This window comes from Sebastes umbrosus, chromosome 21 (genome assembly GCF_015220745.1).
Source record: "Sebastes umbrosus isolate fSebUmb1 chromosome 21, fSebUmb1.pri, whole genome shotgun sequence".
NCBI lineage: Eukaryota > Metazoa > Chordata > Actinopteri > Perciformes > Sebastidae > Sebastes > Sebastes umbrosus.
Window position 1 is genome coordinate 24,423,849 of NC_051289.1, and position 24,452 is coordinate 24,448,300.

At 44.0% G+C, this 24,452-nt stretch overlaps 1 protein-coding gene across 4 annotated transcripts in view; it reads right to left on the reverse strand.

Annotated features, from left to right (window-relative positions):
- arhgef4 (Rho guanine nucleotide exchange factor (GEF) 4) overlaps positions 1-24,452 on the reverse strand; it is a 103,416-nt gene that overhangs the window by 6,018 nt on the left and 72,946 nt on the right. For 3 of the 4 annotated variants that reach the window (XM_037756459.1, XM_037756458.1, XM_037756460.1), the window contains 8 exons: positions 18,610-18,761; positions 7,757-7,936; positions 6,912-7,112; positions 4,218-4,397; positions 3,710-3,942; positions 2,574-2,703; positions 2,343-2,474; positions 6-249 (listed from right to left, as the gene is read on the reverse strand). In XM_037756459.1, coding sequence (XP_037612387.1) covers positions 6-249; positions 2,343-2,474; positions 2,574-2,703; positions 3,710-3,942; positions 4,218-4,397; positions 6,912-7,112; positions 7,757-7,936; positions 18,610-18,761 — 1,452 coding nt within the window. Of the gene's footprint in view, positions 1-5; positions 250-2,342; positions 2,475-2,573; positions 2,704-3,709; positions 3,943-4,217; positions 4,398-6,911; positions 7,113-7,756; positions 7,937-14,466; positions 15,650-18,609; positions 18,762-24,452 lie in introns of those variants that run through there. The other variant, XM_037756461.1, reaches the window with a different exon arrangement.

Here is a 24,452-nt window from a genome sequence, read left to right on the forward strand (position 1 = left end):
CTGACCTGTCTCGTGGTCATGCTGGACCTGGATCCTCTCGTCGGCGAAGGCTCGGAGCCAGCGCTGTTTCTGCTCCGGCTTCTTGGCACACAGGAAGTGGACTTCATCACCAGCCAGCGAGCGCAGCTTCAGGGCGTTCTTCACGCTGATGTTGAAGTCCTTCTCCTTGCCGTCCTCCACGTCCGTCACCTCCATGTGATCCATGTCCAGTCGACCCTTGTAGTACAGCATGTCCCGCCGCAGGAGGTCCTACGATGAAAAAGGACGGCACATTCACCCATATTAATTCCTCCATTTTAAACATAGGTTATAGGCATTATTATAGGACTAACATCAGATGGAATAAAAAGCTGGATGGACAGAGATCAGTCCTGAGTCAAATCTAATTTAAAGGTCTTTATAATTTAATTTAATATCAAGTTTACACACTATAGTGCATATTCCCTTCATAATATTATGCTTAATCAAGTTACCTAACTAATACATATACATTGTACAGAAAGTGGGAGACATGTCTTTAGAGTGCTGCTACTCAAACCACCACTTTGGGCCTTTTAATGTTGACATGGAAATGAATGTAGCTTCTAGGCACATTTTGACGTCATCAAAAATACAAGCACTTAATAAACGCAGTTTAATATTTGGATCATGTCCTCTCCTGCATTAGAAGTCAGCTACTATCGCACAGTGCAGACGCTCATTATATTTTTATAAAGGATGACACCTTTTGTGGACGTGGACAATCGTGGCGTCTTGACTTAATATGTGACGATTTCTTTCTCCAACGCTCGTCTTAACCCTCAAAGTTACGGCTGATTGGTGTTTGTATATGAAAAATAGAGAAAAATAAATCAACCACTTTGTTTTGCAGATAGACTGACCTTGAGGTCCCTGATGAGGATCAGGTGGTTGAAGCCTATATCTACCCTTGGTTTCAGTGCTCAGGTGCTGACTCATTGGGTGCATCCCAAAGCTCTTAATTGCATCCCTGTTTCCCTCACTAGCGTCTTTTCCTTGCATCTTAGTCCTTCCCACCAGGGAAGCATGGAGAGATGCAAGGAAACCATGCGAGGAGTGAGGAAACGAGGAAATATGCTTCACGTGAAGCGACTTCTGTTTCTGATGACAGAAGCAGCTGATCGCAGCTGGATCAGCTGTCAATCGGCTTTAACAGCTGTTTATGTCTGAACTGTACTAATACTAATAAAGACACTCAGTTATTATCAGTGGCAGAGCAGCAGTGTTTTCTCTCTGTAGCCTGTTACCTATTTAACAAACACCTGCACATGAATAACAGCTGCAGTCTGTATTTCTATTGTGGATTGAGTCCTGCTTAGAGGACCAGGAACCATCTCTACTGCACAATGCCTTTATATTATTTATTCATTATTAGCGTCTGTATTTATTTATATTCAGATTGTGAGTTCATTATTTAATAACCCAGAATATGACTATGGTGTCTTTTGAACACTAGACAATATTTATTAGGCTGAATGTTTCAGGGAAAATGTAAATTATATAACTCATATCAAAACCCAACGTTCAGGAATTATCAGCTTCACAACTCAAGCGATGTTGAGAGGTAAAGTTATCAGATCAGTCCGGTCGGCAGCAGCGTCCAATCAGTAACTGATATCCAATAAGGGGGCGTGTCGGTCGGTAAAAGACTTCCGTGAAGGCTGCTCTCGTGTATCCTCGCTCCTCGCTCCTCAGAGATCCTTCCTCGATCCTCGATCTTCGATCCTCGCTACTCCGTGCAGAAAAAAGACCTTTGGGACGACCTTCAAGATGGAGCACCAGAACAACTTCCGGTTCAAGCGAGGAGCGAGGAGCGACAAATAAGAGCTTTGGGATGCACCCATTGTCTCTTTGTCAGAGGTAGTGAGAGTGCTGTCCTGTTGTTGCTCTGTCTGTATAGGGCTGTGTGAATCCTCAGAAGTACCACATGAACCTATCTCACCATTTAGCTTCTTCTCTTCTCTGGAGTCTCTTAGAGTGGGTTAGGTCTGTGTGGCCCGCCTTCGCTGGTTCCTTTGGTTCCTTTATGTTCTAGTCAGCTGTTCGGCAGCGTTGTTTTACTTTGAGTCTTTTCAACATATACTGAGTGTAGGGAGCCTTCCTTTTGGGCCTGTTTTCATTTGCTGTTTCCCCGCTCCCTGTGTGGTTACCCTTCCTTTTAGATTCCCCTGGTCCGCTATTATATCCCTCTCCCCGTTCCCCTGACAACGTGTCATTAAAGTTAGCTCAGCATCCACAGTCTGTTGAGTTCATTCCCCCCCCTTTTCGGATGATTGTTCACTCATACTGTCATCAGCATAAAATAGTGTAAAATGCTGAGTCACCTTTTTGCAGAACACCATCTGATGATCAAAGAGGAAAAACATCCTCTGTTGACTCTTGGCCTGAGGCTGGGACAGCTTACTCAACTCCCCCGAAAAGATGAGATCAGAGCTCCTGCTGAGGATGTCTTCTCCCTGCATGGACGGAAACACACACACACACACACACAGATAGCTGTTGTGTTGCCGCTGTATTGAACAGTATGAAGTGAGAGACACCGTTTCAGAACAAACCTCCCAGTCCTCTATGGAGCTCTGCCACTGGGCGATCTTGTCGATGTTCTCGAGGCGACGCTTCCTCTCGTTGATCAGCCTGGCCACGTTCTTCATGGCGTTTAAGGCCGCTTCCACGTCTTTGTAGTCCCTGAAGATCAGAGAGAGTGACATGCAGTTGAAGTTTAAAGGATCCGGCGATATTCTGTATTTTTCTCAAAGTCAAGAAAATGGACCCAAAAAGAGACCCAAACCAACAAAAATAGTCCCCAACAAACGTCCAGTTGTCTTCTGTTTGAGTAACGTTCTCTATAAACTACAGCGTCCAGCTGTTTTAGCAAATTACTGAGCCTTTCTAACAAATGAAGCCAAATATTTTGATCTGTTTTTAACGCCTTCAGGAGGAAGAGAGAGCCGAAGGCAGGATGGAGACATCAGAAAGTATTAAGAGACTTTTGTGACTATGAGTTTTGGTATTTTCATGGAATTTGTTGACAGTAATAAAATATAAGCTACAAGATACTTCATTAATTACGTAGTTGGAATTTACCAAAGTACACATAATACACAATCACTACACAGAACAAGTTTGTGAAAGAAGAAAATTGTTTGTTTCCAAATTGGGATTTCTTATCTTCCAAAAAGGTTCCTAGAGCAACAACACTACCAGCCAGAGACACATAGTCAATGATTACTACCCGTTTATAGACAATAAGAATTGTGTGGGCGTATACAATATTTTTATGTTTTGAATATTCAGGGATTTGTTTATCAAAGTATTGTTTATTATAATATGTAAAACCTTAACTCAAGGTCCACTTACTGGTATTTTCCACAGCTTTGAACTACATCTCGCCATCTTCCAGTTTTTTTTTTTTTTTTTTCCTTCTCAATGTTTTTATTAACTGAGGAAGATAAACAGTTGAAAGCTCTGGAAAGAGCTACTCAGTGGACCTTGACTTAAGATCTGGTTGTTAAACTACTATTTCTAAAGTAAGAAATTATGCATATCGACTGCATCCGTCCATGTTGACCAATGAGTATGGGAAAGAATAAAGCGATTGGTTTTAACATCAGCGGCACATACAGTACGTGCATCAGTGGATCTCCTGAAACCCGTCCCCTGGGGGGGGAACACATGAAGAGTTTGCGGTCACCTGTGCTGTGGGTTGGTGTATTTGAGCAGCTCGGCCAGCTGCAGCGGGTACTTGCAGATCTTCTGAACCGGAGTGAGCAGGAAGCCGTCCAGGGAAATGTCGATCATCTTCTGGAGGAGTCGGCAGGCCTCGAAGAAGAACACGTACTTGTTGACCTTCATGACCTTCGACAGCTGGACGCAGGCGTTGGGGTGGTTGTTGCAATACTCTGAATAGATCTGGAAATCTGTTTGCTGTACGGAAAAAATGACAGGAGAGAGGATTAAAAGGTATGCACCAACATTGTTCACAAACTATACCAGAATTAGTTTGATGGTTTTGGAAAACAAAGTGAAAGATACATAGTAAAGAGGCCATGTGAAGTGGAATAACTCAGAAGAGAGACTTCTTATACATATGGTAACATCTCTGAAGGCATCATTTTGAAACACTACTGCTGACATTCATTTGCTTTCTGCAACTTCTCTGAATTCAAGCGGTCCTGATTGACTGTCATGACTCAGCTTACGTGCTCCAGGAAGCAGCAGCCGATCTCGCTGAGGTGCGGTTGCTCCTTGTTGAATTTCTTCTCCAGGCCTTTCAGGAACTTCCTCTGGAATCGGTAAATGTCTTCAATGTTGCCAAATATGGTCCGAAGCTGCTCTTCGGTGAACATGTCGGTCCGCTTGCGGCACTGTTTGATGTAACCCTGAGGGGAACCAGAACAAGGATCACAACATGCTGCACAATAAGCAGCAACATATGAATAAATACATATTCATATTCACATTCCATACAATACATATACAGTAACACATTTAATGTTGTGGGAGGGCATTAGCTGCTTGCTCCACTGCTAGTTTGTCCATACTATGAGGTGTTTTCTGTATCAATAAATGTTAAATTGATAGTTAATCAAATTTTGGTTAATAGTTATTATACTATTCCAACAGTGACATGATAATTAATAATCTTTACAGATTATTAGTAATGCTATAATACATGCTATTTTAACAGTTTATTGTTGCACACAAATATAGCATATATACATATATACTGTATAACATATATACTATATTAAGTATTTGTTGGATCAGATATGGTAACACTTAAACCGTCTGTAAGCATTATTTGGATGTCTATTATAAAGTTGTAACTGATGATTATAATACCTTGTTAAATGGTTAATAAATACAATGTAAAGCATCTATAAACATTATTTAGATAGATTGTTAATACTTTATCAGTGGTTAATAATTTATTTCTGGTCCATCTATCTATGTAATGTTTATAAATGTTTTACAAACAATTTCTTAAAGGTCCCATATCATGCTCATTTTCAGGTTCATAGGTGGACTGTCTGCCTGTATATACCTGTATTCATGCTCTGTCTGAAACGCTCCGTTTTAGTGCATTTCAACGGAATTGCAACGGAATAGCGTTGCTAAGCAACAGTTTGGGTCCATGTTTACTTCCTGTCAGCTGATGTTATTCACATACACTGCAACAGGAAATAAACTGGGACACATTTAGAATGTTTACGTTTAAAACCGTGCAATAGTCTATATATTGTATATTTGTGACATCACAAATGGACAGAAATCCTTACGGCTTGTTTCAAACGCAAAAAAAAACCTGTATGAATAAATAGTTTACTGATGTAATTAGAATGTAATTGTTAACGTCCCTTATCAGCTATGATACACCATATAAACTAATTATTTCATATTACACAAACTACTGATAAAATAACAGAAATTATAACATTACTAATAATTAGTAAACATTATTAATTATCATGTCATTTTTTGTTAACAGTAAAATAACTATTAAATAAGTTTAATTATCTATTAAATTACCATTTATTAATTATGGTTATGATAAAGTGTTACATCAAGTAGTTTTCCAAGTAAATATGCTGTTTAACATGAGGGAATCTTTAAATTTTTATGTGAGCCCACAATGAGGTGTCCCAACAATAATATTCGGGCAAGCCTATTATCTTTGAAATTGCATCAGAATGCATCATCAGAGCTTATTATGACAACGAGGAAGTTGCATTCAAAACCTCATACACTTTAAAGGTCCCATATTGGCTCATTTTCACGATCATACTTGTATTTTGTGTTTCTACTAGAACATGTTTACATGCTGTAATGTTCAAAAATACCCTTTATTTTCCTCATACTGTCGGCCTGAATATGCCTGTATTTACCCTCTGTCTTAAACGCTCTGTTTTAGCACATTTCGACGGAATTGCGACGATATTGCAACAGAATTGCGTTGCTGGGCAACAGCTTGGGTCCATGTGTACTTCCTGTCAGCTGATGACATTCACATACACTGAAACCAGAAATAAACTGGGACACATTTAGAATGTTTATGTTTAAAATTGTGTAAAGGGTCTAAATATTGTATATTTGTGACATCACAAATGGACAAAAATCCTGACAGTTTGTTTCAAATGCAGTTTCTGAATACGGACTGTGTGTATTTCCCTGTGGATTGAGCGTTTCGATACTTTCACAGTATTTATATAGGACTTAAGCCTGCTTTATAGTAAAAAAAACGTGAAAATCTCACTTTTTTATAATATGGGACCTTTAATTTGCTGATAGTCAGAACCCAGGCTAAGCAAGATAAGCCCGACTAGTATTGTCCTGCAGCAGATAGTCAACAGAATCGCACAACAAAAACTCTCTAAGACCACCTTCATAGGGTCTACCAGAGTACAGCTGACTTTAATACCAACGTAGCTCTCTAGTCCTTTAGGTTCTGGTGTGTCAGGAATTGGAACAAGTTGCATATTCAAATAATAAGTAACTAAAAGTTTAGCATATGGGAAACTTGGCCGTTGTATAGATTTATATTACTTACACTACCAAGTGTATCTGGTCACCTCCTGCATCTTTGTATTATTAACACGAAGAACCACAGGGGGAATAAGTCCTGGATTTTATTGTATTATTTTATTGTATTATGTCCTCCATCTGCTCCTAACATCAGATAGACTACTAAAACTAAACTGTATGGTTAGTTTCACCAGTGAGCTAACTGTTAATGTAGCACTTTTTTTTACACTATTGACTAGAACTAAGTTTGAGACCTGACAGACATCAGAAAAGAGAAGTTCCCCACGGTCATGATAGAGGGTTAGCTTTATTGGAGCTAGTGTGTATAAACAAGACATTTACATCATGTATTCACATGATCTGATCCAGACCTCACAGATGTCTTTCAGGTGCTTGATGTAGTCTCTCTCTGTGCTCATGATCTCATTGATGACGTTGGTCCTCATCTGTTCCTTGCAGGGTAAACCGGGTCCCAGCAACAGGCCCAGAGCTGCCTGGTTCTCCTCTCCAGCTTGAGCCTCCTCCAGGTGGGCCAGGTACTCCTCCATGGGCTCATCCTGGTTCACACGTAACTGAGGAGGACACAAGGAACTATTAAACCCCCCAAGGAAGAATTTAGATCTTACCCAATAAATGCCTCTGTATCCCATCTACTTTCAGTTCTGTCTTCACAAAATAAATCACATGAATGTGAACTGCAGTTCCAGTTATCGCTTCTGGTTTACAGCTGTGCAATGAGAGGAACAAGCACGCAGACATTTTGATCCGCCTAAATTTGAGTTTTTAGTAAGTTTTATTCTTACTTGTAGACCCATGTGCAATAACATAGCATGCTTATTATGAGCCTTGTCTTAATGACGATCCGCTAATAAAAAGAGCCTGGACAGTTTGTCCAACACCTTCTCATCCCAACTCGTCACATACCGCCGCTTTGTCACGCCCCTTTGTCACGCCCCTTGGCGTTGGCGTCATGCCCCTTGGCGTTGGCGTAACAAATCTTGGCGTTGGCGTCATGCACGCCCCTTGGCACCCTCTGTCTTTCGCTCTTTAAACTACGTCACCTCACTTCCCACGCACTTTAGTGTTTACTATGAGTGTTTACTGTTGCCGCGGATGGGTTTACATCATAGTTAATGGAACGCCCGGTGTGTTTCATACTGGCACTAAAGGGTGCCGCGTGACAAAGCCTCTGTATTTATTGGTTTATATGTCTCACCCGTACGAAGCTGGCAGGGAACCAGCCCTCACTGTCCATGATGCGACCCCACCACCACTCCTTGTTCGTGGCGTCCACTACTTCGATGACATCGCCGGCCTTGAAGCCCAGCTCCTGGTCGTCCATGGTGACATGGTCCCACAGGGCCTCGGCATACACCACGCTGCCATCGCTGATCAGCTGCAGAGGAAGCACCATGGAAGGGTTAAGGTTGCAACAGGGACACTCAAGGGGTCAACAACCAAAGGATGGCCGTTTACTGATGTAACATTACTCAAGTTCAGTGTCACACATTCTTCACAGGTGGAAGGGTTCATTGTGCTGCTCTGACATCTGACCTTTAGGAGTTGGCTGAATGACGGCATTACATTGGAATGACTGTCAATCAGGGACAATAAGCTGAATAATGCTAAAGTCAGAAGGCCAGCATACTGTTGTTTACCATGTTCACCAGCTTAGCTCATTGAGTTTGGATGTTAACATTCACTGATTAGCACTAAACCCTAAGTACAGCTGAGGCTGATGGGAATGCTTTCTAGGTATTTGGTCATAAATACTCTGGGTATTGGACAAACTATTAAAAGTCAGAGGATCACCAACGTTACTACAATTCCAACCTCAGGACAATCCATTCAATAGTTCTTGACACATGTCACCACTCTGTTGGTCATTTGATTTTTGAGTATGGTTTTTAAGGACATTGTTGTCATTTTTCAAATCTGCAGCAATGTTAGCAAATCATAGGTCGCTGTCTTACACCCGACGCAAAGCAGCGCACAGCGCAGACCGATGCAGTTGTCTTTTTCATGCCCAGCGCCCACGTTGCAGGAGACACTGCTGTGTGTAACCAGCAGAGTGTACACGTATTGTGAACCTGCCTGTAGACTCATCTTACTATCTGAATAATCACTCACTTAGGTTTACTCACTCACTCATCTTCAATCTCTTATCCGGGGTCGGGTTGCTGGGGGCAACAGCTCCAACAGGGGACCCCAAACTTCCCTTTCCCGGGCCACATCAACCAGCTCTGACTGGGGGATCCCGAGGCATTCCCAGGCCAGTGTCTAAGACCTAGTGCTGGGTCTTCTCCATGGCCTCCTCCCAGCTGGTCGTGCCTGGAACTCCTCCTTAGGGAGGCGCCCAGGGGGCATCCTTACCAGATACCTGAACCACCTCAGCTGGCTCCTTTCAACGCGAAGGAGTAGAAGCTCTACTCCGAGTCCCTCATGGATGACTGAACGTCTCACCCTATCTCTAAGGGAGACGCCAGCCACCCTCCTGAGAAAACCCATTTCGGCCACCTGTACCCGCGATCTAGTTCTTTGGGTCATGACCCAGCCTTCATGACCATAGGTGAGAGTAGGAACGAAGACTGACCGGTAGATCGAGAGCTTTGCCTTCCGGCTCAGCTCTCTTTTCGTCACAATGGTGCGGTAAAGCGAATGCAATAACGCCCCCGCTGCTCCGATTCTCCGGCCAATCTCCCGTTCCATAGTCCCCTCACTCGCGAACAAGACCCCGAGATACTTGAACTCCTTCACTTGGGGCATTGAATAATGAGCCCTTTAAATAGCAGGAAAATACTGGACCACACTTTAGACCAGGTTACTGTTGGTCAATGGAGCAATCCTTTTCTGCTGCCTAAAGACCACACCTCATCTTAAGACCAACACACCGTGGGCGCACAGATGGGTGCAAGTACATCTGCTACTTACATAACGTGGGCGCTGGGCGGGAAAATAACAACTGTGTTGGTCTGAAGCTAGCCAACTAAGCTAACTATGACAGTTGTGCTGCGCTGTACGCCGCTTTGCGCCTGGTGTAAGATAGATAGGGCCCTTAGAGTTACTAATATCAGTAATGCACTTACAACACTGGTTCATAGTGTGTTCAGTGAAGAGTTTTGATGTCATGAGGTCAAAGGCAGGCCCATAATTCAGCAGCGTTGATATACAGTAAGGCTAATAGTGTAGAATGATAAATCAATGAGAAGCTGAGGTGAAAGCAGACTAAGACGAAGCTACAGAAGAGGAAGTGTGAGAGACGGAGGAAGGGGAGGCAAACACAGAGTGAAAGCAGAAGGAGATGGAGCCCGGTGTTATTGATGAAGACACTGCAGTGGTCATATTTCACACCGCCTCATACACACTGCCAGGTTCACTGCGTCACCGTGGCCCCAGACTCTACAGAGGCCGTCCATTATGCAGCCCAGCGTCCCCTTCCTCTCAGCAGGCCCGTCGTCTCTTTCAGGGACAGAACACAAAGTCTTTCTGACTGTACCTCACCAGTGGTGTTAAAGACACGCTCCTTTTTATTTTTCTGTCTGCGATCTTGCCTCTTAGCTCCACTGATCCATCATGGCGATGAGGAAAAACAGACGATACGGCTGTTGCTAGGCAACACACCCACACCATCTTGCCTCTCCAGAATCTGCTCTGACTACATGACCGCACACAAGTCCTCTTATTAAATGTTGTGATAGTGAACGGCTGCATATGGCTTGTTGTAAACAGGTCAAGCATCATGACAGTGCTCATGGAGCATGACTAAGGGTCACTATGGTAACACACACACACACACACACACACACACAAAAGCAACTGTGCCACCTGATCACAGCTGAGGAGGACATAAGCAGGTCTGGTCTGGCCCTGAGACCTCATGGGTCAGGTATAAGCTTTCTCTGGGCACACCTACATAACAACCTGTTTTATACCTGTAGAATAAAATACTCTTTCTTTAATATGCTCTATGCCACACCAATACAAATATTCATGTACTTAGCTGACCGTAGGATAATTTCACCATGTCAGGACAACTGAAGCTGCTCACAGCTCACATGACTTGTACTACGTATGTTGAGGGGTCCCAAGTGGATGTAGAGTGCTGCTTTATAGGAAGGAGTCCTAAAACCCAGAATTGTGTTACCACTTTAGCACTTCCTGTACCCTCGTCTGGAAGTCAATGGGGTTTTTTGAATGGATTTCTAGTTGGATGTCTGAAATAAGGTCTGTGGTTAACACAAGCTGAAGAGATTTTAATGTTTTGTTCTACGATATAAAATACGTCAAATACTCGTGAATTATGAGGCTTTGAAAAAGACGGCTGCTAACAAGTGGCTAAATGAGACTCGTCCTCCTCTACAGCCTCGTTGTGTTTACTCGTGTTCATGTGACGGTGGTGGAGTTCCTTTTAGAGCCTAACATTAGCTTTTCACTTCTGCCGATTGCATTCACACTTCAAAAATCCCAAAAGTGGTGTTCATTAGTGGAGATTATCTTGATGAACAAAACATGTTAATATCATAAACGTTTGTTTTGCCACAGAGATTATTTTACCCTAACCCAATGGAACAATCCCATTGGCTGTTAGTGGAGGAGACCCCCCCGCTTCATTCTAAGGCATCTAACCAAAGATGTTGGGGAAAAAAACAAAAGAGACTGGGAACAGCTGGTTCATTTCATATCTTGTAAGTTCAACTGATGCTCTCAAAAAACTTTATAATACAGTAAATAAGTGACAATGTACGAGGAGGCCCAATGTGAAACCATAATGCAGTAGGGGTAAGAGAGCGCCACACTACGCAGCACAGTGCTGTTTCCCCCTGCAGCCGATTACCAAAGGAGAAGAAGGTGAAGCTGCAGTAAGTAGTGAGTTGTTAACACTCGGAGAGTCCAGAAACACAGTGGTGAGATAGCATTAGCATATCTGCTGAATGCTAACTATTTCCTACAGACACAGAGTAACATGAACGGTCCATATTTCAGGCCAATCTTAATTCAATATTCACTATCCTCTACCAGTTTTAGCAAAAGGTCCCCAACATGTTAAGATTTTCCCCAAATCATTTAAAAATAATCATTTAAGTTTGCACCGAGGCTACCGAGTACACCTCTTTATTCCTCATGTAACCTCATGTAACACGCTGCGTCTTCTGCACAACTTGTCAACACAGGCAGGGAATGACAGCACTCGCTCTGTCTGACAGAGAGGCTGACCTGGAGCACCGACACTTTTAAGAGAGGTGGACAGTTGATCTTGTTGTTGAAGATTTAATGTGACTTCCTGTTTCACTTGCAAGCAGAAAAACTGCTGTTGTCCATTAATGCAATCTCTACTACTACTATTACTACGGTATACTGATGATGTGGAGCATTGGGAGATAGAAGAGATTGGGAGACGAGTCACTCAGTTTCATGGTGTATATTAGGGATGCACCGATACTGTGCTCATGTACTCGTACTCGCAAAACGCCTCAGATACAACGGCACCAATACCACTTCACGGCAGAGTGACGTTAACCTCTCATCACCATCTTTCGGGTCCTATCGCTCACGCTCCACCTCCCCAACGGTGCGGGCGAGACGGGCCGCTGGTGCGCCCGACCCCGCAAGGCCGGGATCCCACCTCAGCCGGCGGACTCCGGCCCTCACTTTCATTGGGCCACGGGGTTTTGCTTGCACTCTCTGACTCGCGCGTGCATTAGACTCTTTGGTCCGTGTTTCAAGACGGGTCGGGTGGGTTGCCGAGATCGCCGCAGACCCCTGGCGCCTTTTATGTGGGCCGAGCCCCGCCCTGGGCGTGACACTTTGTCCACGGCCCCGGGAAGCACCTTCGCCCCGAGCCTTCCCCTTTCCATGTCGACCTAGAGCCAGTTGCGGCGCCCCGCCTCGTATGCGGGACTCCTCAGCCTGTCTTGTGTTGCACACACCCTCCAGCTGGCTGTTAACGAGGGTCTTTTGGCACAGAGAAGTACTCGTATTTGTACTCGGTATCGGCGAGTACCCAAATGTAAGTACTTGTACTTGGTCTGAAAAAAAGCATCGGTGCATCCCTAGTGTATATGGGTTAAATGTATGTTTTATCTACCAAATGTTAAAGCAGCCCCCTCTAGGTGAGAACACCTGACTAATGTAAGACCCTGATTTATACTGTCAGAACTGCTACAATGCCTACAGTGTAATCTTGGCAAATTCATTTAGAACAACAAATACCTGAACTGTGGATAAAGGACAAAGGGGGCAGTCAATCAAGATCAAGAGTTCTCAGTGACTAGTGTATATAGTGTATAGTATAACAGCAAGTATAACAAGTAAACTCCTTTTTCAAGCCACCATGACATTAAGGATTAATCCACATTGTAGATACTGTAAAAGATAATGGCTAGTACACAAACAAAGAAATGCTAGTTAGTAATAGAAGCAGAGGGGACTATGATGTCTCACATGGTAAATTCAGTCATGTTCATACTTATTAACAGGTTGATATTTTAAATATATTATATAATAATATACAGCACTAAATTGATGATAAAATTGGCAGGACTGTTCAGTTCTGTTGAAACTGCCAAGTTGTATGTTCAGAACCCAACCGGCCGGTTATCTAAGAGCTGAAGAGCGGTAACAGGGTTGTGTTACATCACCTGTTATACTAGTGTTACTTTCAAAGGGTTGGATCATCCAAACCACGAGATGATTTTCTCAAACTACTTTATACCAAATCAATACTCCATGTGGAAGTGTTTTCTTTTCGTTATCAACACTAACACTGTTTCTGGAAGAGTCAACAAATCCCATGTGTAGATCCTACCCAACAATGAATACATCTACTAACAGGCGTTGTGTGTGTATCCGAAGCCTGATATATCTTCTTCCTCTGGGCCATTGAGCTCCATTGTTAACTATTACAAACAAACACCTTAAAGGTCCCATATTGTGCTCATTTTCAGGTTTATATTGTATTTTGTGTTTCTACTAGAACATGTTTTTTAGAACATGTTTTACACCGGAATTGCGACGAAATTGCAACAGAATTGCGTTGCTAGGCAACAGCTTGGGTCCATGTGTACTTCCTGTCAGCTGATGTCATTCACATACACTGCAACCAGGAATAAACTGAGACACATTTAGAATGTTTACGTTTAAATATGTGTAAAGGGTCTAAATATTGTATATTTGTGACATCACAAATGGACAGAAATCCTGACAGCTTGTTTCAAATGCAGAGTGTCTGAATATGGGCTGTGTGTATTTCCCTGTGGATTGAGTGTTTCGATACTTTCACAGTATTTATATAGGACTTAAGCCTGCTTTATAATAAAAAAAACATGAAAATCTCACTTTTTTTATAATATGGGACCTTTAATGTTGTCCGATATGCTCATTCTGACACCAAATGTGTATTAATCTGCCGCTGAAAATAGTCTGCAACAAATGCACTATTTCTTGCTGTTTAAGTGACGTTTATGAAAGACTACAGCAGGATAGGTTAGGATAGGTTTTTAAAAAGGTATGTCTCCAGTAGGAACCAAAGGGAGATGACAGCCACAGACAGGTTAGAGAAGTCAGACAACACTGAGAGGCAGACTAACTCATTGTCGGTTTGGATCTTTCTCTGGAATTTGTTGACAATTTAGTAAAACATAATGTATAACAGAAGCCTTATCTTTCAAGCACCACAATCTGAATTCCATCAACTTCACTGTTTTAGTGTGGAGAGACTGACATCACAGAGACAGATATGTCAGAACCTGGACAAATCAAAGCATCAACATTAATAGTTATTACTAGAGGTAACCCTCCCCCCCCCCTTATAGGGTCCTATGCTCAGATACAACACATTCATCTTGCTTACATGTTTCTGACTAATACAAAGCTACACAATTCATCCATTCTCACATCAAATGATCTTCCCTCTCCTCCTGGTTGTACCTGAGTTCTGCTTCTGCCACGTTGGACACCCATCAATCCTCAATCCCAGCAGCCAGTCCTCCACTGATCTCTGGTCCCTTCTCTGTGTCTCAGTTTATGGTCTGTTTATCTTCCTCCATCTGGAATGGATGTGCTCGTGTGTGTGTGTGTGTGTGTGTGTGTGTGTGTGTACGTGCGTGTGCGTGCGTGCGCGTGCGTGTGCCTTCTACTGGAAGGCCAGCAGGAACATGAGCACCACGTTGATGACGATGAGCAGCATCATGATGAGGAACACCACCACCTTCTGGGTCTCCGGGGGGAGGTTGCAGCGCAGCATGGTCGTGAAGAATCCCAACTTCTGCCTGCTCCACCTCCCCGAGCCGCTGCCGCGAGCCATCAGTCCCCTGGCTTCCTCCTCTTCCTCCTCCTCAGCACCGCTGCCCCTCCCCCGTCGTCTCTCCCTCAGCGTGGAGCCTCCACACCACACGGCGTCACCTCCTCGTCCTCCTCCTCCTCCTGCTCGACTGTCTCCGTCGCTGTCCTCTAGCGCTGCCCTCCTCCTCCGCTCAGCTCCGGCGGTCGCCTCCTCTGCTTCTCCTGCCACTTTGCCGATTGCCCAGCGTCGCCCCGGCCTGTCAGTGGAGGCTTGGTGCCTATCTGTGTCAGCGTGTGTGTGAATCTGCGTGCTGTGAAGCTACTTTGTGTGTTAGCCTACGTGCTGAGCACCCCAGCCCCCATCCCTCAACCCCCCACCTTCCTCCTCTACTCCCTTTCTCCTCTTTGAGGGACAGGCGCCTCCCCTCTCTTTCTATCTTCCACCAGTTTAGTCTTTTCCTTTTTGCTTCTTCTTCTCTGTTTCTCGGTCAGGATGTCAGGATAAAACACGAAGGACGGGATGCTGCATCTTTCCGGTTCGTGCTCATGCCTCCTCTCCTTTTCTATCCCTCCGTCCTTTTGCTCTCCAGCCCCGTTCTTCTCTCTCTCTCCAGCCTACATATGCTCAGTCGTTTCAAACCAACCGGCCATTTGTTCTTCCTCTGGTTTGTTTTTTTTCCTCTTCTATCCCTCCGTCTCAGCCCACGTTTTCTCTCTCCGTTAAGATGCTCCTTGCTAAAATGGTGCTCGGTGCCGTGCCTGGAGCTGTGCTGCCTCAGCCAACCATCTAACTACAAGGATCGCCCTCTTTTTCTTTTTTTCAGCTCCTTCCCCTTCCTTTTTTTGTGCGCCCACCCCTTGCATAGCTGGCAGCCAATCAGGATGCAGAGTGTGTCACCGTATCCTGGATACCAGAGTAGTTGAGGAAGGGCCATAGCAACCCCTGGGTGGGGGGGTGGGATGTTGGGATGAGAGAGGGACAGAGGGAGGGGTACGGTGGAGGCCATGCAGAATAATGGACGGATCTCAAGGGAAATACTGTGTGTGTGTGTGTGTGTGTGTGTGTTTGCGTTTGTGTGCACACATGCACAGGCAGCGGTTTAAGGTTGAGTGCTATTTGCTGCATACTGTACAGTGACTGTGTGTTGATGTAGCAAATAACAGATTGATAGGAAGTTTGACAGATAACAGACATCAGTGACCCACAGGGTGGCAGCAGAGCGCTGGTCGCTCTGATACTCAGGCAGAAGAAGAAGAAAACTGGTTGACGCGCCGCCGGTCGCCTGGATGTCCTTTATGATTGGCTGTCGATCTGTCACTATCATCAATCAACCCAACAGAGTGGAGACTAAATGCAGCTGAGAGAGGGAGACGGAGCAGAGGACGGGAACTAAGTTACTGATTTCATACCTGTGTTGGGACCCGTACCACTCAAAATGGCAGAGGGCCAGTGAACTACATTTCCCAGGGTCCTTGAGTCCTTAACTTCACCCATGGATTCACAGTAACCATGGCTACTGTAAGTCCCATGACCCATTCCCACCTACATGTAAAGATATGACAAAACTAGGGAGCTTTCTTTTGTTCTCTCTCTTTTTCTTCTCCACCTCCGCTGTCTTCTGCAGCTCCTCTTCCTCCGCTGTCTTCTGCAGCTCTTCCTCCGCTGTCTTCTGCAGCTCTTCCTCCGCTGCCTTCTGCAGCTCCTCTTCCTCTGCTGCCTTCTGCAGCTCTTCCTCTCCACTTTTGCAGCAGAGCAGCTGCAAGAGGAGCTCACGTAGTCCTCAGCTACGGCCCGTTCAGCAGCTTTAGCCTACGAGAACTTCTTCTAATGAAGAGGACGCAAGACCCCTGACTTTTTAAGATTCCTGCTCAGCTCAGTTTGCACCGCTAACCCCAGAATAAACAAGTTTAGCGCCAGGGACTACAACGAAGTCCGCCAGCTAACTTCACAAGCGACAGGAACAAAGCAAGTTAGCGCCAAGATGCTAACTCTGCAAGAACAATCTGCACATTTGGATTCGAACACAACAAGGACACCAACTCTCCCAGCCTGTCTCCTCCACCCTTCAACCAATGGAATCACCGGTTAACAAAGGACTGGGTAAAGTAACTGGACCTACCTGAGCACAGCATGAGCACAGCAATTGCACATGGCTGAGCAAGACTGTGTAACTTTAACTTCTGTCAATGTACATGTATTGGATTGATTTAATGTAGGGTTGCACCATCAGTATCGGGTATCGGGTCAGATACTGTGCTCATGTACTCGTACTCGCAAAACGGCTCCGATACAACAGCACCGATACCACTTTACAGCAGCGCGACGTTAACCTTTCGTCACCATCTTTCCGGTGCTCACGCTCCACTTCCCCAACGGTGCGAGCGAGACGGGCCGGTGGTGCGCCGGACCCCGTGGGGCCGGGATCTCCCCTCAGCCAGCACACGCCAGCCCTCACTTTCATTGCGCCACGGGGTTTTGCATGCACCCTCTGACTCGCTCGTGCGTTAGAGTCCTTGGTCCGTGTTTCAAGACGGGTCGGGTGGGGAGCCTTTTACGTGGGCCGAGCCCCGCACTGGGGGCACGACGCGGTTGGGGCGCACTAAGGACAGTCCGCCCCGGTCAATAGTCGCACCGGGAGCAGGGGGCCCTGTCCCTCCCCGGCGGGGAGAGAGGGCGCAGCGAGCACTTTGTCCACGTTGCGGCGAGGTCCGGGCGGGGAGCGCTGTAAAGCTGCGGCCGCGAGCCACCTTCGCCCCGAGCCTTTCCGGGGCGAAGGTGCTTCCCAACCCGATAGATGCTGACGAGAGGTTAACGTCACACTGCCGTTAAGTGGTATAGGTGTCGTTGTATTAGAGCCGTTTTGCGAGTACAAGTACATGAGCACAGTATCGGACCCGATACCCGATACTGGTATCGGTATCGGTGCATCCCTATCCCTTACTAACAAGTATTGTGAGGCATTCCAGATATGCCTCAGTAAAACCTTCACAAGGCCCCATCCCAACTTTAAAACAGAACTATACAGTCATAAACACAACTATCATCTGGACAACAACAACAAAACAAAGCACCTACAGCGAATAGACGTCTGTGAAACACTCCAATGAAAATATCAGGCCGACCGTCATGAGTCATTGCAGTAAGATAAATCCTAACATGAGGACATGTAAATGGGGACAGGTCCAATTCCTTATTTAAATTGACGTGATTTTCCGCCCTGGAATTAAAGTTGTAAACTCAAGGGTTTTCATGATAGTGCAGCCTGATAAATGCCGACTTCAGTTCGAAGGAGCATGTTCCATAAATCACGTCTCTCGTTTTTTTGTCTTCGGTTCTGCGCAAGAATCTCAACCTGCCCCCCCCCCCAGTGGAAATAACATCCTTGCTCCCACAATATGAACATATGCAGAGGTGTAAGTGTCACACTGTGTGCTGCCGTAAGACTGTTGTATCAACTCAGTAAATCACATCTTGCTGAGCTTGTGCATCAGCAGAATCCAGAGCAGGTATCCATGACAACCAAATAACCCAGCAACCTCAGAGCTTGTTTTTTGCCACCCCTCTTAGTCAAAAGGCAATGGGAGCCATTTCTAGTCCTTTACTGAGGAGCAGGTTGATATGAGATATTTACAACAGTGGTCAAGCCGTCATTTGGACATGCCTACGGAGGTTCATAAGACTTCGACGAATTAACCGATTTCTTTCATTCCCTGTCATTTGTCACAACAACTCTGACAACCAGTAGGAGGATCAGCATTTAGTTTCTATATCATCTCCATGTTGCCTACCTCGTTGATGGCTAGCTGCTCTCCTCCGCCTCCTCCCGGGTGTCCAAAACGATGTCCGGCACTGCGAAACTCTTCATACAGCAGGTCCTCTTCGCTGCCCAGGTCGTCGCTGAACCCCGCCTTCTCTAACGACCCATCAGGAACAACCACCGCTGAGACAGGGAGGGGACGGGGGAGGACAGAGGAGGGACAAAGACATCAGATAATATGGTTAACTGACTTATAACTGTGTCGAGGTTTTGATCCGGCCTAAAACTGTTGATGTTCTTCACTGGAGCAAATCGATACATAAAGAAGCGGGTTGGGGTTCAATGCCATACACATACATACACATATACAATAGAAGAACAGAACACTAACTTTACTGTTAAAGAGGACAAAACTTAAACTGATTGGTGAGAGTGTAGCTGAGCTCTGTAGACCCCCCAGTGCATGCATGATATTGTGCCACCAAATAACCTCTGAGTCATCGTCCCATCATCTGACAGCTGGACAGAGCTTTCAAATCAGATTCCTAACTATTCCTAAATAGTTTCAACAGCAGACAAATAAAATGTTATCTTTCTATTGAACCGACATCATCAATCACAGAAATAGTCCTTGGTGCGTAACTAGACCTGCAACCTCCCGGGCCACATTAACCTCTGACTGGGGGATCCCGAGGCGTTCCCAGGCCAGTGTGGAGATATAATCCCTCACCTAGTCCTGGGTCTTCCCCGTGGCCTCCTCCCAGCTGGTCGTGCCTGGAACACCTCCCTAGGGAGGCACCCAGGGGGGCATCCTTACCAGATGCCCGAACCACCTCAGCTGGCTCCTTTCAACACGAAGGAGTAGCGGCTCTACTCCGAGTCCCTCACTCTATCTCTAAGGGAGATGGCAGCCACTCTCCTGAGAAAACCCATTTCAGCCACCTGTACCCGCGATCTAGTTCTTTGGGTCATGACCCAGCCTTCATGACCATAGGTGAGAGTAGGAATGAAGACTGACCGGTAGATCGAGAGCTTTGCCTTCCGGCTCAGCTCTCTTTTTGTCACAACTTTGTGGTTTTAAAGCGAATGCAATACCACCCACCGCTGCTCCGATTCTCTGGCCAATCTCACGTTCCATTGTCCCCTCACTCGCGAACAAGACCCCGAGGTACTTGAACTCCTTCACTTGGGGTAATCAGCCCAATCCCACCCCAAATAACAATAGGTAGGATGTACCTTCACTGAGTTGGTAATGAATTATGACAGATGACCAACAAATGTGCATTTTAAGTTCCTTACAGCTGAAACTGTTTTTCCTATTTAAATTATTGTTACTGAGCTTACATATGTTCATATAGGTGAAGACTTTTTTACATTTAACGTAACATTATCCTAAAGAAGTCCCCCTATCAGCAGCCTCTCTTCATACTAACATGAGCTTTTCACAAAATGAGGCTTTGTGTTTCTTCCCATCATGAAACATCCTCTGAAGTGTTTGTGGCTACCTGGCTGACAAGCTAAAAATACACTTTGCTGTCACACCTCATCATAGGCGTCACCCTCGGCTGCCTTGCCAACAGCTGTTGCCATGGAGGACGTATCTGTGGCGACAAATCACCGTGGAGACAGAGAGAGACGGATATAATGGAAGAGAACGTAGGGCTAGTAGAGAATGCACAATAAGATGCAGCCGGGGGGACAGCGTATTAAAAGTATATCTTTTTACTGGCGGTATTGACCTCTTTTTACGGCAGCATCTTACACGACAATTAACACTGTGTCATGTAACAGTGCCATCATGGGGATCGTGGAAGCTGCAGGAACCTCATGGGGGCAGTGTAGGACACCCTGACCGCTGGTGTGTGATGGTGGAGAGGGATGGAGGAGCTCCAGGTATCGACTGGCCTTTATTCATTTGCAGAGAGCTGCTGCAGTCTGGCTTACAGCAGTATGAATCCTCCAACAAGACACCGCTCTCACTACAAGCTGGGGGCTCCCAAAACAGCAGCGACAGAATAGAATAACCCTCTCCACTGAAATACGGTGATGCTGACACCGGCAATACAACATTACATGAAGATGCAAGATTGTCCTACAGTTACAATCAGGTCAAATCAGTGTGATGATATGTCATTACAATAGTTGCTCACCATCATGGCTGGATTAAACTGGTCTTTGGGCCTTACTGACCACCACCAGCACCCCCATCAGTGTACATGCTTTGTTTTCTGTTGCCTCGAATATCCCATCCAGTAGAATGCACTCAGCAGACATACATGGCAGCTTCGTCATATGCCCAGAGACTCAGTATGCACTCATTACAGTAGTAGTAATATACTACTAGTACAGTACATTACAGTAGTAGTAATATACTACTAATACAGTACATTACAGTAGTAATATACTACTATTACAGTATATTACAGTAGTAGTAATATACTACTAGTAGAGTACATTATAGTAGTAATATACTACTAGTACATTACATTATAGTAGTAATATACTACTAGTACAGTGTATTACAGTGGTAGTAATATACTACTAGTACAGTACATTAAAGTAGAAATGTACTACTTGTGCAGTACATTATAGTAGAAATGTACTTCTAGTACAGTATATTACAGTAGTAGTAATATACTACTAGTACAGTATATTACAGTAGTAGTAATATACTACTAGTACAGTACATTATAGTAGTAATATACTACTAGTACATTACATTATAGTAGTAATATACTACTAGTACAGTACATTATAGTAGTAATATACTACTAGTACAGTGTATTACAGTGGTAGTAATATACTACTAGTACAGTACATTAAAGTAGAAATGTACTACTTGTGCAGTACATTATAGTAGAAATGTACTTCTAGTACAGTATATTACAATAGTAGTAATATACTACTAGTACAGTACATTATAGTAGTAATATACTACTAGTACATTACATTATAGTAGTAATATACTACTAGCACAGTACATTATAGTAGTAATATACTACTAGTACATTACATTATAGTAGTAATATACTACTAGTACAGTACATTATAGTAGTAATATATTACTAGTACAGTACATTATAGTAGTAATATACTACTAGCACAGTACATTATAGTAGTAATATACTACTAGCACAGTACATTATAGTAGTAATATACTACTAGTAGAGTACATTATAGTATTAATATACTACTAGTACAGTACATTATAGTAGTAATATACTACTAGTACAGTACATTACAGTACATGTAGTAGTAATATATAATTGGTTCCAGGTTTCCAAGGTGTCTAAACTTTATGGGAGGATCAAATGTAGTTGATAATGAAGGTGTTAACACTAGATACTGATACATGACTCCACTGGTTAAGCTGCTGCAGAACCTGCCATTGTTGATATTGTACTTTATTGTGCCCGTATGGACCAGGGTCCTTGGATCAATTGCCATTCTTAGACTGGACCATTGCTGAATCGACACACTTTAAAAACCATGAAGTAAGTTAATCCACAAATCCATCACAACAACAAAGCACTACTACAATGAACTGGTAAGAGACACTGTCATCTACTGCTCTCCACCCACTCCTGCTACGGCCTCGGAGTATCTACAACATGCTTTTGATAGGGTACAAGAACAGCTTTGTCATCTGCAATTTGTTCTAAAGGTCCCATATTATAGAAAAGTGAGATTTTCATGTTTTTTTTTATTATAAACCAGGCTTTAGTCCTATATAAATACTGTGAAAGTATCGAAACACTCAATCCACAGGAAAATACACACAGCCCGTATTCAGAAACTCTGCATTTGAAACAAGCTGTCAGGATTTCTGTCCATTTGTGATGTCACAAATATACAATATTTAGACCCTTTACACAGTTTTAAACGTAAACATTCTAAATGTGTCCCAGTGTGTTCCTGATTGCAGTGTATGTGAATGTCATCAACTGACAGGAAGTAAACATGGACCCAAGCTGTTGCCTAGCAACACAATTCCGTTGCAATTCCATCATAAAAAGGTAAATAAAAGTTTTTTTGAAAATTACAGTAAGTAAACATGTTCTAGTAGAAACAAAAAATACAAGTATGATCGTGAAAATGAGCACGATATGGGACCTTTAACAGAATTAAACACTCTACAGTTCTATAGTCCTGTATATATCTGAAGAAACAGAGATCGTCTGTTGCTTTCCGTATAGTTAAAATATTATTTTCACATCTGTGTTCTTGTTTTAATGCTATATTTCTCATAAAGACATCTTCAGTAATCTGAATCGCTGCTGTGGGATGTGACAGAGACCAGAGACGCTGTCCTCTCATCCTCAGAGAACAAAAGCAATCAGTGTCACCTATTGAACAGCAGCAGCTCCATACAGGCCACCATGTCACTCAGCAGGGGGTGGGCGGGTGGGGGATGGGGGGGGGGGGGGGGGAGACTAAATTGCACTGTTTATTGTTTGCCTCTCGCCTGGCCGGTCAGCCTGTCCTTGAGAAATGTATGTGTGTGTTTGGACTAAGAGGCTGATGGAATCACAGAACAGAACAGAGCAGGGATTTAAACGGGTTTAGTGAGAGTTAGTTAGCGTGTAGCCGTACAGGAAGCTGGAGCTGTAACATTTAATCATCCTGAGCCTCTGGATGTGGGTTAGACATGTTAGTGAATCAAACATTCAATACTCACTGCCATGAGTGTGTGTGTGTGTGTGTGTGTGTCTGTGTGTGTGTGTGTGTGTGTCGGCAAAGAATTCAGGCGTAATGCTTTGTCATTAGATGTGTGTGTGGTTCTGTCTGTAGGGCACGTGCCTACTAGCGGTGCGTGACTGGACGGCCTCATCCGATTGGCTGCCCCTCAACCCTTCGGCCTGTTAACAGGAGCCACGTTAGCAGAGCTAAACCAACGATGAATACATCCTAACAAGTCTTCTTCCTCCATTAAAACACATCGATGAGCCTCACTGCTGCACCGGCTGACATCTTCCTACATGTGACGACCCCTCCGCTCCACCAGGTGTCCCGGTGTCCTTTTGCTGGTTCCTCTCTGTGTTGCAGGGTGGAGGGTCGTCAGGCTGATGAGCACCACCTGGGTTGCGTTCGAAAAGTCAAAAAATTACGTCCTAACGTCTATTCCTAACCTTTTTTCCTTGAACCTCGATGGAAAATGTCATGAGGTCAAGGAAAGATGAGAAGGAGAATTCAGAAGGATTTAGGAAAAGACAACCGTGGTGTTCAGAGAATCCGACTGCTCTTTCACTAGACTGTATTTATGATGTAACGGCGTTAGTGTAATGTTAGTGACGTCAGTCTGCCGTGGTGAAACTACAATGTTCTGAAGATGGACAACAGCCGCTGCTTCCTCCGTGCGTTCTTAAATAGGTCTTTCAGTGACAGACTGCTTCACCCACGGTGCGTTAAAGAGAGATACCACAGGTCCTCCTGCTGCTGGAACACTCTATCAACATATAATAAAGATTATCTGATCTAACGTGGACAACCGCTGATAAATATCACTTCATTACCGAGGATGGAACTGAAATAAACAAAGGAATATATGATAAATATTGAGTTAATTGTTGGAGTTATGGAGAAGGTGTAGGATCATATACTTCTTCCAACTTCTTTTTGGACATGTAATATTTATTTATGTTGATTATTTGTTAATTGGTTGTTTACTGTTCATTCTATTTGTTATTCTTGTTTTGTTTTTTACTGAGCTATTTGTTAAATGTTCAAAATAAATAATAAAATTAATTAAAATTAAAGTGAAACAAAATGGTTGTCACTGTCCACTCATATTAAACATGAATCCCAATTAGTGTATGAAATAATATGCAAGATAAGCATATTGTTTGCTGTTATGAACGACCGAATGGTGTGTCT